We start from the raw sequence: 20007 nt of genomic DNA, 5'->3' as shown, positions 1-20007 counted from the left end.
TGCAGAGTGAGACAGAATGACAAAGTGTTTACCTTCATGTCAGAGTTTTATACTGCAGAGTGAGACAGAATGACAGTAAAGTGTTTACCTTCATGTCAGAGTTTTATACTGCAGAGTGAGACAGAATGACAGTAAAGTGTTTACCTTCATGTCAGAGTTTTATACTGCAGAGTGAGACAGAATGACAGCAAAGTGTTTACCTTCATGTCAGAGTTTTATACTGCAGAGTGAGACAGAATGATGTGAATGACGGCTCTCTTGACCGCAATGGGTGTTCGTAGTGTTGCCGAAGTACTTGACTTTTATTTTGAAAACCTTCATATTGAATGAGTCATGTCCAGCTCTGTCTTCCCTGGAGGTTGTCAAATCCAAAGTGCGCCCAAACACTTGCATTCAATGACGGGCAGCCAGGCAGTCACTGACTAGCCGCTAGCTTCCTTCAACAATGTACTACGGAAGCCGTGAAGTGTGCACGGTGAGTCAGAAAGAGTTTTTAAAAATACATTTTTGAAAGTTATGAATTGATTATGAATGATGATTATGAATCATAGAACATAGGACTCACAGTTTTTTACATGAATCAATTTTTCTGCCCAACCTTAAACAACGCAGAAAACAATTCTTGAAATCCTGAAAAAGGGCATCATCTCCTTCTACCTCATCAGAACTTCCAGAATCTATGAATATGCAAATTGTGTTAAAGTCTCAAGTTTTCCTGCTGGACACAATATGTCTCCTTCTTCACTGCAAGCCCATTATCACTAAGTTTTTACATCACACTTGTGCATGCTGAAAACTGGACCATGATTGACTTCTAAACTAGTTCTGACATCACAAATCATGCTTGTAGGCCTGCCCATTAAAATAAGATTTGAAATGAGCAAAGAGAAACCTTCCAGCATATAAATCTGAAAACATATTTCTCCTGTTAGACTCTGCAGATGCATCATTCAGCACTGTGAATCTCAAACATCCAACTGTAGGAAGAAGAAAAAAAAATTTGACTGGAGGGGGAATAAATACTGTATATTATAGGAAGCGATTACAGATTCAAATGCATGTTTGCTCCACAAAATCAAGGTCTCAGCTTAAAAACAAAAACCTTGTGTAGAAGGTGGATTTCTTAGTATTTAGACATTTCTTTTGTAGAATTTCATCAGCCTTGCACGTTCTCTATGATGCAATAGTAGTACCAAAATATTTTATTGGCTATTCTGATCGGAAGGAAACCTTCACACTGACAAAAAGTTCTAATTTTAACCTGCACTTATAAAGGAAAAAACTTGAGAATCTTTAATAGTTACGAAGACAGTAATGTGAGCGTCAGGTAGGATTCCTGCCAAGTGCCTTATTATTGTACACATCTATATGAATGTTTTTTTAGGATATTTTCAAGATTAATAATAATTTATTCAGAGTTATGTTTCTGGACACAAATAGAGGAATATATTAGTATTATTAAAAAAGTGTTCTGCCATTAGGTGCTGGGCTGTCTAATAGGTTTATCATAACTTTTTTTGTTGTAGCTAAATCGTGTTAATGAGAGTGGTGAAAGTAAAATGAAAACAAAGTTGCCTTCATAAAACCAAACTAATGGGCTGAAAGATGCTAAAATGGGTTTCGCTACTCTGGGCATCCATTGCTAGCTTTGAGAGCAGATTTTAAAACAGCTGTCAAAAAGGTCATGTGACTAATTTGCCTTCCGATACAAAATTGTTTCCGCTGTCGCTTCAGAATGTTATGAAATGTCATGAATCCACGACTACAAAACTCTGCAAGGGCTTTTAATTTGACTAGAATTGGCTCTAGAATCTGGGAGATGCTTCCCAGAGGAGAGACAGTTAGGAAGAGACGAGTAGGGTCTTCACACACCGGGGGCATTTTTTGCGTGTGATTATTTTGGACGTCAATATAGTATTTGTATTTTTTGAGAGTACTTTCACACAGAATGCGATAATTATATGGGGAAAGAGCGCCGTTATGTTTTTCTGGATCACGGTCGAGTTTCAAAAGCTTTTGCACCACAAATGAAGACATAAACCAATCACCTTGGCCCTCATTTATCAATCTTGCGTGAAAACTGGGCGCAGATCTGAGCGCAGAATTGGTCGTACGACAGGACACGCGTGTGATTTATGAAACATTCGTATCTGACCAATCTCAGCGTTCGAATGAGCGGGCCTTGATAAATGCGGCGGCTGAATTTGATCGTCATTAACATGTTACACCCTTAAATATTTCTGGTTCGGAGGCCTCGTCCACTGAGGTCAAACATGGAGAAGAAAAACTGGTACGAAAAGAAACTTTGATTTATGAAACATTCGTATCTGACCACTCTCAGCGTTCGAATGAGCGGGCCTTGATAAATGCGGCGGCTGAATTTGATCGTCATTAACATGTTACACCCTTAAATATTTCTGGTTCGGAGGCCTCGTCCACTGAGGTCAAACATGGAGAAGAAAAACTGGTACGAAAAGAAACTTTTCCGACACAGAGATCGGCATCCTGACATCCGACACGGAGCAAAATAAAGATTTGCTTTTTGGCAGTCTTAAGAGTGGAATAAAAGGGGCCCATAAAAACGCTTTATGGAGGCAGTCAACCCGAAGCAGCGCTCCACTGTGACCCATGTGTGTGTGTGCGCACTGTTGAACCTGCACTCCTACTCTGTAGGGGGGTTTGCCAGCGGGGTTATTAGGTATTTTGTTAGAGGATAACCTTTGTCACCTAGAAGAACCATACCAAAATGTTAATCATCTGATACCTTGTTTGATTTAATGCAATTTATCGAGGGTAGCCACTTACCGAGGAGATGACTTTGGCTCTGCAGTGCGCCTTCCTGCAGCCGTGCGCCAGCACAGCTGTTTTGAAATATAAAAGAATCGTGTGTGTGTCCCTGGCCACCTGGCTACCACGTTTAAGAGCGATAGCTTGGCATCATAAATCATCTGTACATTTATCGAGTGGTAGTTTTTGCAATTGATGAATGCGTAATCATTCATGGATGGTGCCTTCAGACGCACATGAGTACAATCAATTGCTCCAACCACAATTTTTATTTTTTTAATTCGTTTTAAGAATCCGTTTGATCCATTCTTAATGTGACTGCTTATGCTTAATGACAACTGAGGTTTGTTAATTATTTTCTGTCAGATTTTGCTGCGCTACACCGCAAATCCAAATTTGCGTACACGATCTCAGACCTGACGTGAGATTTGATCGTAGCTCCCGCTCACGTCCAAATTGATAAATTGAACAGCTGGCTCCAATCAGCATGCACAGCCCTCAACATTGGTTTTATCGACAATTTTAACCTGTTTTGGGGCCGTTCAGAGTTCTTCAGGAGCGATGGCCTCCACCCCAGCACGCTGGGTAGCCGCATCCTTTCGGCTAATTTACAGTACGCTGTACAATCTGCACAAACGACCCACTGACTCACTACCCATACATGTGCACAGGGACCGTCTGCTCCACACTCACCTTCACCCTCCCCCTCCCCCTCCTACACTACACACGCCCCCTCTGCCCCTCAGTCACCTTCACCCTCCCCCTCCTGCACTACACACGCCCCCTGTTCAGTTTCACCTGAGTCACAGAACATCCACACCATCAAAACCAGGATCTCACACTGACAAATTACACCCAGGACTGTTTTTAGACCACGCTGTGTTTTTAACGTTCCTCTAGAAAGACATGACGAGCGCACGTTCAACACAGACATTAAAATAGCTGTGCTGAACGTGCGCTCTCTTTTAAACAAATCCTTTATCATTAACGATGTCATTTTAGATAACAACCTAGACAGCATTCTCCTTACAGAGACATGGCTTGGCACTGATGCACCTGTTGTTCTCACTGAGGCTTCCCCACCAAATTTTAACTTTTTATTTTCTACTAGAGGGGGAAAAAGAGGAGGCGGAACTGCGTCAATAACCAAAGACACCATGTTGCCAAATGAAGTCTTTTTTAACAAATATTTATCATTTGAGTATCATGCCTTTGTTTTTAGCAGCCCCCCCATCCTCTGTATGACAGTCTACAGACCATCCCGCTATTCCACCTCTCTTAACAGTGAATTCTCAGAGCTACTGTTAATAACACATAGCATGTATAACAGAATACTAATAACCGGTGATTTTAATTTACACATAGATAATTCCTCAGATCCTATGTCGAGAGAATTTTTAAACCTTCTCCATTGCCTTGATTTTAATCAACATGTCACACAGCCGACCAAAAGCAGGGGGCGCACCTTGGACCTGGTCATAACCTATGGCCTGTCCATTGGTGCGCCCTGTGTTGTGGACCTGGCTGTGTCTGACCTATCAGTGTTTTTTACAATCACCAGTTTTAACCAGCAGGAGGCCCCAGTGAGAAAAGTGAGGAAACGCTACCTAACTTCTGAAGTGGCTGCAAATTTTATCCAGATTTTACAGAGCACTCCTGCAGAAATTTTACCAGCCCCATGTGATTTTATTGTTGACAATTTTAACCATAAAATAAAATCAACGCTGGACTTGGTGGCTCCACTCTCAATAAAAAGAAATATGACAAGACCAACACCCCCGTGGAGAAATGCAGAAACTAAAAAACTAAAGAGAGACTGCAGGAGTGCTGAGAGGAGATGGAGAAAATCAAAACTGACAGTTCACTATGAAATTTTACGTGAAACATACAATAACACAATCAAACAGTCAAGAATATCCCATTTCCATAAACTAATCAACGAACATAAAAACAACCACAAATTCCTCTTCTCCACAATTGACCTTTTAACAAACAAAAAATTTAATAGATCCTCCAAAACACCAACTGACGCCCTTTGTGAGGACTTTGCAGACCACTTCAGAAATAAAATCAATGACATCAGATCGAGTCTTTTACCACAACAGATTTCCAATGTTGACACACCTGGATCATTGATTTTACCCGAGGAAACACTGGAGAGTTTTGCCCTGGTTGATGCGGGGACACTTGGTCGAGTCCTCTCCCAAGTAAAGTCCACAACCTGCCTATTAGATCCGATTCCAACACCGTTTTTCAAAACACTTTGTGGATTCTTTGAGGATCAGCTTTTATACATGGTGAATTGCTCTCTTCAGACGGGGGTCTTCCCCGCCTCCTCTAAAACGGTGGTGGTGAACACCCTTTTGAAGAAGAGCAATTTAGATCCAAACATCTTTAAAAATTATCGGCCTGTATCCAAATTACCGTTTTTAAGTAAAATTTTGGAAAAACTTGTTTTCAATCAAGTAAATGACTTCTTGATTGCAAACAACATTTTTGAGAAGTGCCGCCTTCGATACAGTAGACCATCACATTTTATTAGATAGACTGAAGAACCTGGTCGGCCTCTCTGGTACTGTTCTTAAGTGGTTCATTTCTTACCTCACAGATCGACACTTCTTCGTTAGTATGGATACATGTTCCTCAGAAACCCACAAAATAAAGTGTGGTGTTCCCCAAAGGTCAATTTTAGGTCCAACTCTTTTTAGTCTTTACATGCTTCCCCTTGGGGACGTCATCAGGAGGCACGGCATCAGCTTTCATAGTTATGCTGACGATACGCAACTGTATATCGCCGTGTCTCCCGATGACACAGGACCTATTGATGTCCTTTTTAACTGCATTTTAGATATCAAGACATGGATGGCAGGAAATTTCCTACAGCTCAACCAGGACAAAACAGAGATTTTACTCATTGGTCCTGAGGGCCAGAAAGAGAAACTTTTACCAAAGTTAAAGAATTTTAAACTATCACAATCTGTAAAAAATCTGGGTGTGATTTTTGACTCTGAGCTCAGTTTTATTCCACACATAAAAAATATAACAAAAATAGGTTTTTACCATCTTAAGAACATAGCCAGAGTCTGCCCGTTTCTCTCTCAGGCCAGCACGGAGGTGCTGATGCATGCTTTTATCTCTTGTCGTATAGACTACTGTAATGCCCTGCTCTCTGGCCTTCCCAAAAAGAGCATTTCGAATCTACAATTATTACAAAACTCAGCTGCACGAGTGCTGACAAGGACCAGAAGGCGGGAGCACATAACACCAGTTTTAAAGTCACTGCATTGGCTCCCTGTGCGTTTCAGGATTGATTTTAAAGTTCTTCTACTAGTTTTTAAGTGTCTTAACGGTCTTGGGCCCTCTTACCTATCTGATTTGCTTTTACCCTATCGGCCGACGCGGACCCTGAGGTCGTCCGGCACCGGCCTTTTAACCATACCACAGGTTAGTTCAAAAAAGCACGGGGAGGCGGCTTTCAGTTATTATGGGCCCCGACTGTGGAACAGCCTGCCGGAGAGCCTCAGGGTCGCGGAGACTGCTGAGGTTTTTAAAAAGAGGCTTAAGACCCATCTTTTTAACCAGGCTTTTAGTTAATTGATTTCTTTTAGGCAGTGCTAATCAGAGCACGTTTTATCCTTTTTTACTGTTTTAATCTCTGTGTTTTAGCCTTCATGCATTTAATTATTTTTATGTCCTCATGTCTTATGCTCTTATGCTTTTATTTTCTATTTCATGTTTTAGCCTCTATGCTTCTATGTTTTAGTCCCTCGTTTTTAGCCCCCATATTTTAACCCTTTACTGTTCTAGGCAACAGTTTTTAATCTCCAGTGTTTCCTCAGGGGGCCCGCCAGTTGGGGAGTTGTCTCTGATCTTGGCCACAGGGGGTGCTGTCCCGTGGACCGTTCCGGCCCGGGCGGCTAGAGGGCTCTGCACCTTGGTGCGGAGGCTCCTGTCTGCTCGGGTTGGGGTGGTCTCTGTGGCGGTGCTCCCTGTGACCTTGGACTGGGATCTCTCCCGGTGTGGTTGGCCCCCCAAAAGGTAGCTTCCTCTAGACTCCTCTGTACCTCAGGTCTCGCTGCCCGGCCATGTCTCTGTAGTGACAGCTAGCGTTGGTGTAGGTGTGAGTCTGTGTATCTGTGTGCCTGCATGGCTGTGTGTGTTTATGTGAATGTGTGAATGAACGTATATACATTTGTATGTGTCTCTGTGCATGAATGTGGGAGGGTTGGGTTCTTTTAACTTTCTTCTCCTGATTTTATTTGATGTTTCTCTTTTTCTGTACATCTCTGTAAGGCAATTTGCGATACTTTTCTGTATGAAAAGCGCCATATAAATAAAGGTTGATTTGATTTGAAATGCCGAAGTTTGCGTGGAAATGGTCGTACGCACGTTTTTCTGCAGTACGTTCATTTGATTAATGAGGGCCCTTGTGTTGTTACTTATGAGAATTATAAGACAACAACACAGAGGTCTGCTACTAGACCTCATACACCCATGGATCAGACGGAAAACTATTTGACTCCTTCAACCTCGACAAAGGCAGTGGAGATAGTTCTACTTCTTCCTTCTTACCTTTCACAATAAAAACTCAGTGAAAGTGAATCATATTACAGATAACGTTAATACAAAAAACGTCAGGATGTCTGCCTGCCCCTGCTTCTGAGTACAAACTGCGACTTGTTCTTGAGCGATATCGGAGACAACAGCGGTTTCTCAACTTTAAGATTACATTTAAGAACATTTAAGTTTTGTTATTTATGATTCCGCTGTGGACTAAAAAAAAAAAAAAAACTGGGATGGTGATGATGCACCACAGATGGTTCAATACTGGGTGCAATCTGCATTCCTTTAGTCCAAAAGCTTTCAGGTGCCATCAGAAGTCCCAATGGGGAGGCGTTGATATAAAAGGAATTGGGTCAGCATCTCATTTTCAGACCAAGAGGTCTGTGTATCGACCACCCACCGGGAAGTGATGTGGGGGGAAGGGCTGAGAATTTGAACAGAAGGCGAGAATTGTTGCAGTTTGAGGGTTGGGGGGGATTTGGCTTTGAGAGGTGTGTTGTCTCTGGAGACAGACATTGACAGTGCTCCACTCCTTCTACCTTCCCCTGCCAGTGGGGAGAAATATGTGCAAGATCAACATGTTTCCTTAACCCTGATCTGAGGTAACCACACAAGATCCAATGGCAGAAAAGACAGAGGCTGAAAAATAGACAGCACAGAGGGAGAGAGGGAGCAGAAGCTGTGGCTCTCAAGTTGTTGCCAAGGACAACGCCAGTCAGCAGCCGTTTTGGGCCTGGGGTCTAATGTTGGGTGAGTCATAGCGGCGATAGAGATGTGGTGAGAGCTTCTAAAGTACAGTATCACTCAGGTGTTTAAAAGGTTCAAGGAGATAAACCTTTAAAATGCAGCGCTAGCCCACAGGGGGTTGTGTGTGGTCAGCGGCATCAAATGGGCGCCTCATCTTCTCAACCCACCCAGCTGGCAACCCCATCGCCTTGAGCAGCCAATGAAAAATTCATGAAAGTGGTCAATACTTTGAGCGAATGCTTCCTTTTTGGTTGCTTGTCTCTTAGCCTGGGACTATAGTTGAAAAGCACTAAGTACATGGCAGGTATCAACTCATCATGGAGCCTGCCAAGGAAAACATAAGCTTTTCAACGTGGTGATTTTGCAGCCACACAAATTGCTGTAAAAAACACACATGAAAGTGATGCATCTGAACGTAGGATGCACACGCTGGAGGAAGTGAAGTACACACAAGTTGTTTTAGCGTCTGATTGAGGCTTATGATTAGAATCCATCTACAGGACGCACGCAACCCGCCCACATGCTGTATATAGACCTGAACAGCTAATGTTTCAATTACAGCCATTCCAAAGACAAGGCAGACAATGATTAAGCCAGCATCAAGTGGGGATTTAAGAATAACAGTTTTCTTTCTCTTCTCCCTACTCTCTCTCTTCCAGCACGAGGAAGGTATAATTACTGGGGGCACAAATCATCATGTGCAGCAGCTGAATCCCAGCCATTTGGAAGATGGTGCTCCTGTGATACAAAAAGGGAAGAAAAAAAACATATGCTAACATGTGTATTTGAATGTTGACGGCCTTAGCCATAATGAGCGTTGAAATTAAAAGCAAAATGAAAGGCAATTTGGCAAACCCCCTTTTGAGGTGGTCTTCAATCAGCGCTGCCATAACCCACAGGGGGAATGGAGACGCAGGCTCAGTCTTGCACATACTCAGGGATCACAAGCCAACCGTGAATAGTCAACACCAAAACGCCCTCTACCCACACACTTTCTACCCTCGCTCTCCTGGGATTGCTGGCCAGCCATGATTGGGACATAATGGTGCTCTTCTCTGACAAGGTCCAATGCTCCTTGACAAATTGGTCTCTTGCTACAGGCTGCCAATCAATCCATCAAACATAGTAGTGCAGCAGAGAAATCGATAGAGATAGCGTTGCTAATCGATACCAACACAGAAGCGGCACAGTCGAAAAACGGAGGCTTGTGCCAGCAAATGGTCATGGTGGTGTTCCAAATATGAGAATGTCGACTCTTTAGTGAGGTCCATCAAGTCGTTTGTGTTTGAGGTCAAGAAGACAACTTTTATAGTTCCTGAGAGTGTGGACAAAAAATATGGATGGTGAATGTGTGCATGCATTCATGCTCCAACAATGGAGAAGGCATATGCACTCTCATTCAAACATTGGGCCTATTGGCTGTAGTTGTCACAAAAACAAAGTCTACAAATTGCACCGATATCAACAGAGCAGAAAAAAAGGGACATGGGGTGCTGAAGGGGTAAATAATGGCTGAGTGAAAAGCTAAGTGAAATGTATTGTTTGTGGGTCATATAACAGAAAATAGAAACATGCGTCTATTTTCAGAGAGGGTCATAATCCATTGAATGCTTTTAAAAAAGAACACAAATACTATGTGTTTATGTAGAAGCATCTAGCTTGAATCCACCTTACAGAGACGGGGGTTACTTTTGCTACAGTCAGGTGACCTTAGTGTGGAGGGGGCTGTCTGCCAGGCTTTCACCTGTATGAGCATGTAAGCCTAGCACACTCTACTGGTGTACCAAGAGACCAGAATAATATCAGAGTAAGTCATAATTATCAAATACTTTTATAACCTGATCTAAAAGCACTTTTTTGGGAAAACCACTCAATTTAGAATATTTGCAGCACTGTTAATATCTAAATGTGGAGAAAAGGTTGTAAGCTGCTCCAAAACCCTTTTTGGTGCCGAACCCAAAAGTGAGGGAGGTAGGAAGAAGGCTGCATTGCCATACTACCAATAATGACCATTGCAGTGCCATGGTGACCATCTCAGTTGTCACAGCAACGTTGGCAACAGATTAGCCCGTTGGGTAACTAGTGAGATCATCATTATGATGATTGCTCCTCAAAACAGGCACTTTGCCTAAGGCCAACATCTTTTTCAGCAAAACCGCACTGCTGTTGAGTCCAGATTTGGAGCAATCGAGCGGCTCCCCCTGAAGAAAATGCGTCCTGCCTCTCTGCTGATGCTTTAATAACCTCTACAGTAACATCATTAGAAAATTAGCATCTATTGTTACCTCCGGGCTTCTGTGTGCAATGAAGCTACATTCCACCCATGGCAAGAGCCGTGTTGTTTGGGAACCAGGGCCAGCAAAAGGTGATATGTTGAGAGAAAAACAAAGGGATGGAAATAACTGTTGCTCTCCAGCCATGAATGCCATGCCAATTACAAAATAACAGAAAAAAGAGGGAGAGGCAAAAACTGGGGCCACTGTTTGCCAGCTAGGTCTTGAGGTGGAAATTAAATGCATGCTTTGTCTTAGATAGTCAATTCTGAATTCTGAATTCTACCTCCGGAGTTGTGGAGCTTTTGTGTCGACTTGTCATAAGAGGACTGGAGCAAAACAGCTGTGGGGGTAATGACATCCTCGAGTGTTAGAGAGAAGGGGGAAGAATGGAAAAGAAAGACAAGAGAAAACAAGAGGGAGCAAAAGAGAGAGACACCAGCCAGCATCCTGTTGTTACACAGAGAAAAGGAGGGTATGGGATTGATCACCCATGTGTGAATGAAATGCCATACCAACAAACAGGAGCAGTGAAACCTTCAGTGTAAGATAAAGAAAAATGTAGTCATTAAATGTTGCCTTGTCTCTCATTAGTTTAGCAATGTGCCGTGTGAAGAACCATCAAGAAATACTGAAAGATTCAAAATGGCCATGCAGAAACATTATCTAAAAATGATCTACCCCTCTCCCATACCCATCATACCACCCGGCTGGTGTTTGGCTTTCTGGTCTGTTTCCATCTGTCTCCTCTCAGCTTTGTATGGCAGAGCAGCCATCAGGAGGATTCAGCGGGGGGCGAGGGGGTCTGCACTCTGGTTTGCACAAATTCTCGAGGAAATTTCAGTCACATGCAACATGTGGTTTTACTTCATAAAAGCGTTGGGAATTTTGATTAGATTTTTATGGCTGTGATTTTAAGTTTCTACGTTTTTTTTGTAGTGCAACTTGCACTTGTACGACCATTAATCTGCTATCTTTTTCACTCTGATCAGTGTTTTGTTTTGGGCCACTCTTTAGTGTTTTTGTGTTTCCATTACAAATCAATCAATTGGGATTGATCATATGATCCACTAGCGAAAGCACTTGTATTTCCTGCTTTGCAGGGAAATACACACTTGATGTCTGTGAAGACTTTCAAAGTGGCCACTCTCTTTGGACCTCAGATCAGTGTTGAGCATGTGAAGGCATCACGCTGCATTGCCAATCTACTGACGTCATGCAGTCAACACTGTTTGTTTTCAAAAGGAACTTTGGGAGATGAGGTCCCAGAGTCATCTCAGTTCTTGCGGATTACAACGTTAATGTAATATAACAACTATAAAGGGAGTTCCTCAAGGTTCCATTTTGGGCCCCTATCAGTTTTTTAGATGTAAGGGTTATCGTGTCTCTTTTTATTGTCATTCAGATAATAACTATATGTACAATTTGATCTTGTGTGAATCACATAATCGTATTCTGTGCAGATTTGAGTGCTTGGAAACTTTATCTAAAACAGGACAGATGCTTTGATATTTACTTTGAAGTAAAGTGATGATAAATCTTGTTTTTTATCCTTTTAAAATGTTGGACAAAGTTATTTATGCTTTCATAACTGTTGTATTGACCACTTTCATTCTTTGTCTTCTTGGACAAGCAACTGCAACTCTCACACTCATCTGCATTAGTTCATATTGTTAGAGAGACTTTAAAGTAGAACAAAGAATACGGATCCCATATCCCACACTCGGCCAGCCTTTTACAGGCTCCTGTGATGCACTTTTATAGGTATTATTTTTATTATTCAAAACACAGATAGATTTCATAGACTGACCAAAATTTAAACTAATCTGATATCATACTCATTGCCTACCTTGGTTTCTTTTTGTCCTGTGAAACATGCTACTAACACACCCTGTCTTCATCTTTTCTTCATCTTTTTGTACAAAGATGCTCCATCTGGAAACTCTATCATAAGCACGCCTAACTTCCCCGTCATCTGTTGTCTCCCTGAGTGATAAAACAAACAAAATAACAGCAGGTATCTTTTGTAGCCATGGGATATCGATGTGCTTAACGCTGCTGGTTTATTTTGCATTTGAAGACATGTTTGTGAGCGCGAGTTTCTTTGTCTGACTGTTCACATCGTCCAGTTGCCCCGAAGAAGTCGGTCTTTACATGGGAACGTCTCATCATGCAAAAAAAGACCTCCAATTTGTGACAACTCAATGACTTGATAACTGCCGACGATTTTCATGGGCAGAGTATGACAGTATAACAAAAACCAAGGACATTTCAGCTCTCCACATGGAAATAAATACTCTGCAGTTTGCACTCAAACACAATAGCTGGCCTTGCAGTCGAAAGGAAGTCGTGAATTTGGCCAAGCATTGAGACAAATCCAGGTGAATTGATTCATCAATTAAAGTGAAAAAGGCAAATAAAAGGCTAACTATTATTGGTTGAATTGTCGGTCTTGAACCCTGATGAGGGGTCTAAACAAATAAAAAAGAGGCTTGGATCTGTGAAAATATTACGGTTGTATCAGCCAAAAAAAAACAAAAAACGAAAAAACCTTGTCTAGCGTGTCCACAACTCATCTCTACGGCTGATTTGTCTAGTCTCATTAGTGTCCATGAAAAGAAAGAGAAATACACTTGTGTAAATATACATCCTGTACATACAATTACAGAGTGGTAAAGGGGCAGAAACCAAATTAGAGCTGAGTAATACATTCTGTTAGTTACCTTGGTGTTGAAAAGCAGTCTACCAAAGAGCTGCCGGGACTCCTCTAAGCCTCCTTCCAGATACACAGCCCCTTAACAAGAAACAAAGAATTAATGAAGACACAATCAATACAACAGCATGTAATAAGTAACTATGTGGAGTATTTGCTGGAAACTGTGCAGGGTAGTTTTCTATATGATGCAAAAACCACACATATTGAAGTAAAGGTGTGAAAAGCATTACATTCGGCCGTGCGTTGCTGGTGTGAAAAATTTCTAGCAATTTTGAGGCAATTTCAGACTTCTCTCCTAATGGAAAACTTTAAATTAATTGAACTCGGCAATGAGGTATAATTGCTTTATTAAAAGTAGGAGTGCATTTTTATTGCTTTTTGGCGGTGAAAATGACCTCAGGGTTCCCGTGCAGATCCACCTCCCTCTTGTCAGAGCGTGGGAGGAGGACATGAAGAGGAAGGGATGGTTGCATCGCCACAGTGAGCCAAGGTCACATAAACATCAAACTTGTGACAGACTGAGCCTGTTTCACATGTTTGGTATGAATAGGTCTGACAAACACACACAAGACCACATACAGACGAAAGGATGTCATGCTCAAACCCATTCATGGACAGTGTGGACAAAAGTATAATGTCCTCTTTGTCACTCGCCTACACACTTATCTGTGCAGATGTCCACACCGCAAACAGAATGTGGTAAGGGAAGAAAACACAAACACACAAAAGACAAGGGACAAAGAAAGAAATGCGATAGAGGATTGGTCCTAAATTGCAGAGAGCTGCTGTCACAGCAAGCAAAAGACAAGACAAGTATCTTCCTCTCTCTATGGGAATGATATGCAGAATCTTCAGCTCATTCGGCTGCGATACTCATCTCCTTTGTAAGTCAACTCCCCTTTGCATGTTTAGTTGTTTTGCTTTTCTACTGTTTCTACTAAAATCACTGGAACTATCATGGTGCCTTTAAGCTGCGTACAACTTTGAACCATCACACTTAGGGTGGCTCATTCAATTTAGAAAGCAATAACCACCTGGCAAATTGGGTATACAATCGTGCAGTGGTTTTTATTATGTGCATAAATGAGCCAGTGGAAATGGGGCGCGGTGCGGTTGCAAGTCTAAATGCGCAAACTGCTTTCATGGACGACATCAAAAACATATGAGGGATTCATCATCTGGGGAGGGAAACTGCTTTCAGATGGCTAACAGGCCATTTACACACACACACACGCACGCACGCACACACAAAAGATGTAGCCTACATAACAAAAACCATAAAGAAATACAAACAAACCACCTAGCACAGAGACAAACACAAATGCAAACCCACTCTATCTGCCTCGCATGCCCTTTATTTCTAAACAGACTGGGAAATTACTACCAGCCATTCCCCAAATGTTTGTAAAATTTGATTAAGCCTTACAACTTTGTCTCACCCTAGCAGCTACTTTGGTAACAAGCTCTAGTTCATTTGGAGACTAATAGAAATATCTAGTTGAGTGGTAAAATAATGAAAGATGCTTGTGAATTTGGACGGCATCAGTGTTTTTTTAGACAGAGAGCAATTTCCTGCAATGCTTATGACCATCTAGAACACAATACGTCTATAAATCAATACCTCTAAATTGGATCTCCTCTTGGAGTCCAAACTCACAGCATGCCACAGCAGCCCTTAGAGATGTGTATCAGTAAGCAAAGCCTCTGTAATCTTGGCATGTCGAGGTGAGCGTCTCACTGAGGCTGACCGCAGGAGGCTCTAGAGAGGGGGAGCGGTTCTTTCGCAGGATGTTTTCCATTAAGCATCAGTTCAGAGATTTGTGGTTTTACCATAATGTGGACCATGGTTTTAGAAGCTGCTCTGTAGCAGATGTTTCCTCTGGAGACCAGCTGTGCGGAGGATAAGAACTCCCTCCTAGGACTTAGTTTTGAACGTCTTTCAACTATCACTCATAACGCATTCAGGTGTGCGAACACAGGAGCTAAGGGGGGGTGAGGGTGGGGCCGAGGAGGCTTCATGTTTTGATGACACGGAGATTTAGAGTGTTTCCCCAAATGGAGGCCTCAAAGTAGTTGAAACTCAAAGTTCTTTTCTTATTATTACATTTTCAAAACTTCTTCCAAGGGGAATGAGCAGGTGGGGGGTAAGTAGAGAGGAAGGGAGAAACCAGGAGAGCCTTAAGGGATTTTAAGAAGGTATTACAAATCTCAAAGCAACACCTTTGGTGTCAATCAAAGAGCCCATGGATGAAAAAAAAAAAAACCAAAAAAGAAGATATGCAGTTAATTCTAGCGAGAACACTCTTGACAAGGCGGCTGTCCGTGCAAAAAGTGTGCCCCAAAGCGATCCAATCAATCTCACAACTTGCCGCCATCATTAAATGGAGATCTGTGCTTCACAGTCCACCCCCATCAGCCTACTGAATACACACAGCACCACAAAGACGCCCAGCCAACTCAACTGGCAATTATATGCTCGCATCACTCTGCAGCTCATCTTGCAGTAACATCATGCCCTGGCCAAATCACTCTGCAGTCTAAGAGCTCTGGCGCATTTAACCCACTGAGTTGTCGACCCTGCTGGGGAAGCCAGCGCACAATAAGGTCACCTACGATGGAGGTAGACCTGCCTAGAATATGCTCACGCAGAATCAGAGTGGAGGGGACACTGGATTTAAGTGCTCACTAGAGGCCCTCTTGATCATATTTTAGATAACCAACTTCAAATCAAGTAAAGTCAGAACTCAAAGTTCAGTGAACTTATACTTTCATTCATTAGAGGTAGAGTACCTGTTTGCTTTTTCAATTAACAGTCACCTTCACACTGCTCTTTGCAATATTTGCCTTGAATGTTTGTTATCTGAAGTCTGTAACGTTCTATGAAAAATGTCTTTTTCATATTTGCTGAAACTGTCACTAAATCCTGACAGCACAATGAGAAAGAGGACGCAGCGCTAATGCTCATGAACTGTTCTGTAACTGCACTGCCTATTTCTCGCATGTTTTCAGGAACATATTTTAGTGTACTTATTAGCTTTGAAATGAGAAAGTTTGTGACCAAGTCGATCCAAAACCAAGCACCACCAACCAGCTGACAGGCTGGACAAATATTCTCATTTTACAGCTAAATAGTACATTAAAATATGTTTCTGAAAACACTTTATGCAAGAAATATACAATGCAGTAACAGAAATGTGATTCATATTTGATCAGCACTGCCTAGTTTTACTAGTCTGGCATCATCATCTCAGTTCATTTTTATTTCTAAGAGGTGTTATCAACAGTGCAGAGCAAAATGCTTCTGAAAGTGAGTGGGGGCAAACTAGGGCTGCCCCCAAAGCCCTAAGGGCTAGGGCTGCCCCCGAAGCCCCAAGCATTGGTCGACCAAAAAATCATTAGCAGACCAAAATTTCATTGGTCAAAGGTATAAAAGATAATCTACGTGACAGACAGTTGGTATTGGTATTTGAAGGGCCAGAGACAGGAAGCCGTGACATTATACACGTTGATTAGTCGACTAATTGCTCTAAATGACGACCACTGGTCGACCAAGAAAATCCTTGGTCGGGGGCAGCCCTGGGCCAAACCTATCCACCAGAACAATTGAAACATGAGTTTGGCTATAGTTTTACAGTTTGATCAGAGTTCATGAGCATTGACGCTGCGTCAGAGACCTGGGTCTGACCGGTCGCCTGTTGGGTGTGCTGGACTCTAGCAGATGCCATTAGGAGCAGACAGGACAGAAAGCAGAAGTTGGAGGTAAAGCTCCATTACTTTATCACAGATCATCTGTCTTATTGTGCTGTCAGGATATAGTGATAGTTTCGGCAAATATGCGAAAAAGTATTTTTCAGAGAAAGTTACAGACTTCAGCTTAATGATTTGGGGTATTTAACTAACTTTGAAGTGTTCCCCGAAAATGAAGTCACAGCCTAATGGAGCGCCTAAAGTGATTAGAAACTTGACTGTGCAAATGTGACACAGGTCAGAGAGAACACAGTGTACAAACTCTGACCAAGTTTTCATCCAGTACTTGAAAAGCATATCAGTCATGGCCAGAGAAGGCCAGACACTAATGAATCTCCAAATCTGTCTAGTCTAATGCAGACAACCATGCCGACTGTACAGTGTTATGTTTGAGAACGGAATTCTAATGTCTGTGAGCTTTCAGTGACCAATAAAAACCCAGAGTCAGGGGCATATGAAACACCAGCGGCTGACAGTCACATTAATAACCTAGAATGAATTATTCAAAAACGCTCAGGCTCTAATCCATCAAATAATATATTAAGCCGCTCCCTCTCGGCTCAATGGGGGCTGAGGCGGCAGACGGACACAGAAAAGCAACACATTAAAAGGCGAAAAAATAAACGAAACCAAAATACGAAAATAGAATTTTCACCACAGCGGTGACAAAGGCAAAGGCATTGCATTGTGACATCAAATATCCTACTTTTTCAAGAAATGAGGCTCTGAGCGGAAGGTGAGACGGAGAAACAAAAAAAAAAAGAGGGAGCGCGCAAGAAACCAACTCCACCACTGCTAACATTGCACCAGTTAACAAAGGGAGCAGTACTTGCTCAATGAACACACCGGCTGTATTGTGTATGAATCTGATATTCAGCAAGTGAGAGATAATCCTTTCACTGCGTTCTTTTAATAGGAAGAGCTTAGAGAGGGCCCTCACAAAGGTTCACCATCTGTATCCCTCATGGCTGCTGGCAGCGTATAATCCACAGATCAACTGTACAAGGAAATTAGGGCCATAAAAACAGAGTGGGGCCTCTTTTCTTCTTCTGTCAATTCTTTATAAACTGTTCGGCAGGAAGGAAGCGACGTGGCTTATCAGTGAAGGAGACCTGAGAGAGAAAACGGGAGGGCAACAGGCGTGCAGAGTTTCTATGAATAAGCAGAGGAAGAAAGTGATTTCTAAAGATGAAGAGGTAAAGTGGGCAAGAGCAAAAGCACAGAGAGAGCTGGTGAGAGAGAGCTGAACGGGGGGGGGGGGGGGGGGCTACAGAATGGGAGGTGCGCAGGCCAAAAGAGCCCAAATGAGAATGGCCCACTCCAGCAGAAGTTAATGACAGGGGATCAGAAAAGCAAGATTTCCATTCAACACTTTGAATTATTCAGGGTTGCAGGGCAGCCATTTGCATTGCAGATGCCTTTGCTTTCCATTCCTCTACCGCTCTCCCTCCATTTCTCCCTCTCTCTCTCCAGCTCTCTCCCTTTCTTTCTCCCTCTGTCTCGAGCGAGAGAATGGCCTGCCTCAGGGTTAGGAGTTAGACACATTCCTCGGATCCGTGGAGAAAAAGCTTTGCCCATGCAAAGCAGGAGATTATCTGCCTTTTCTCAACAAAGCCCAGGTTCAATGGTCACTGTGGCAAGGAAACAAATAAAACAAAGGTCAGAAAACATGCACAGTAAGCTGTTAAAGCTATCTGCCGGGGCCTTGGAAATATTATGAGCATGTCATATTCCATCAAAGAAAAATTTGAATTCTACACATGTGCACGCTAGAGGGAGAGGAAACAAAAGTGTGTTAAGATAAAAAAAAATAAAAAAATTCAGAAATGATTGTACCTTCAGACAACAAGGCAGTGACACATCTGCAAGTGCATGTCTGTTGACGTGGTGCCTGCTGTTTTTGGGAAAGTGGTGGTTTGACGTCTCTGTCAGATGGAATAGCGCGCGCAAGGATGAAATGACAGCGTTTGTGAGCCCCTCGTACCATCCTGAGGCACGTGAGAACGATCTGAGTTTGTCTTGTGAGGAGAAAACGCTCTTTTTTTCAGTGAAAGAGTTGGAAGGGCTGGAGGGGGAAGAGGGAGGGGAGATGACAGAGTGACATGATGACTCATCATCTGTGTGGCACATCTTTCACCTAATAACACCCAAACTCTAGATCACAGTGGGGGAACAGAGAGAGATGGAGGAACGCAAAGGGACATAAAGAGTAAGTCAGAGACGGGGGGAGGGTGGAGGGGGACTGCTCAACGACAAGGTCTTAAAAGGAGGCGTTTGAGCTAAAAAAAAAAAAAAAAACGAAGATGACAAAAGTCTCAGTGAAAGAAGAGAGGCAACATCAGAAGGCATTCGCAATGCAAGTGAGTTTGTACGCCTCCACTCTGTGTGTGTGTGTGTGTGTGTGTGTGTGTGTGTGTGTGTGTGTGTGTGTGTGTGTGTGTGTGTGTGTGTGTGTGTGTGTGTGTGTGTTTCCTGCCCCTCAGCATGTGTGTCTCTGGTGTGAGGAATGAGAGGATGACAGGTAGGTGATATTTTTGAGTTAGTTATCCAAAGCCAATCACCACTGGGTGCTCTCTGACAGCGGTTTTCTTACAGGTTCCTTTATAAAAGCGTCCCTGTTTATTCATCACTTTTATCAAGTTGAAATTTGAGATAGACGAGAGAGAAGAGAGCGAGGCATTCAATTTCGTGACCCTGCCGCCTTGCTCAGATGTGTGCAGCAATGAGGAAGCGACAGCCACAGGATAGAATAGATTATGACTCTGTCTCTGCCGATAATGAACCCGTAATAAGTACGGGGCCCCCGGGCCGACAGGGGGCCATGGTGCCAGTCAGCACTTTCCCCACGCCACTCTGCGCACTGCTGTTTTGGTGCAGTCGGTGGGGGTGGGGTGGGGGGCCGAGGAAGATCTCTTTAAAGCCACCCACTTTCTGTATCTATCATCAGGGGAGCGCAGAGATGGCTGAACTGGTTCAATCAAGATGGTGATAAGATGGGGAAAGCTGCCGACTCTGCAGCTCTCAAGGAGTGAAGCTTAGCACTGCCCGTGGGGTTGGATGGAGAGAGAGAGAGCGAGAGGGGGAGACGGCCCCCACTGAGATTTTTCTGTGTGTTTGGTGTGTGTGATTTTCAGCACTAATCGCTGCACAAACTCTATCACTGAACTGCTACTG

The 20007-nt window shown here is 42.9% G+C and overlaps 1 protein-coding gene across 1 annotated transcript in view; it reads right to left on the bottom strand.

The window, feature by feature from the left end:
- Positions 1 to 20007, bottom strand: part of drosha (drosha ribonuclease III) — a 106020-nt gene that overhangs the window by 31247 nt on the left and 54766 nt on the right. The window contains exon 23 of the mRNA XM_083935828.1: positions 13094 to 13164. Coding sequence (XP_083791954.1) covers positions 13094 to 13164 — 71 coding nt within the window. The remainder of the gene's footprint in view (positions 1 to 13093; positions 13165 to 20007) is intronic.

The sequence above is a fragment of the Echiichthys vipera genome (assembly GCF_963691815.1).
Source record: "Echiichthys vipera genome assembly, chromosome: 21".
NCBI lineage: Eukaryota > Metazoa > Chordata > Actinopteri > Perciformes > Trachinidae > Echiichthys > Echiichthys vipera.
Note: the sequence above shows the minus strand (reverse complement) of the source record. Positions and strands in the feature narration are given on the sequence as shown.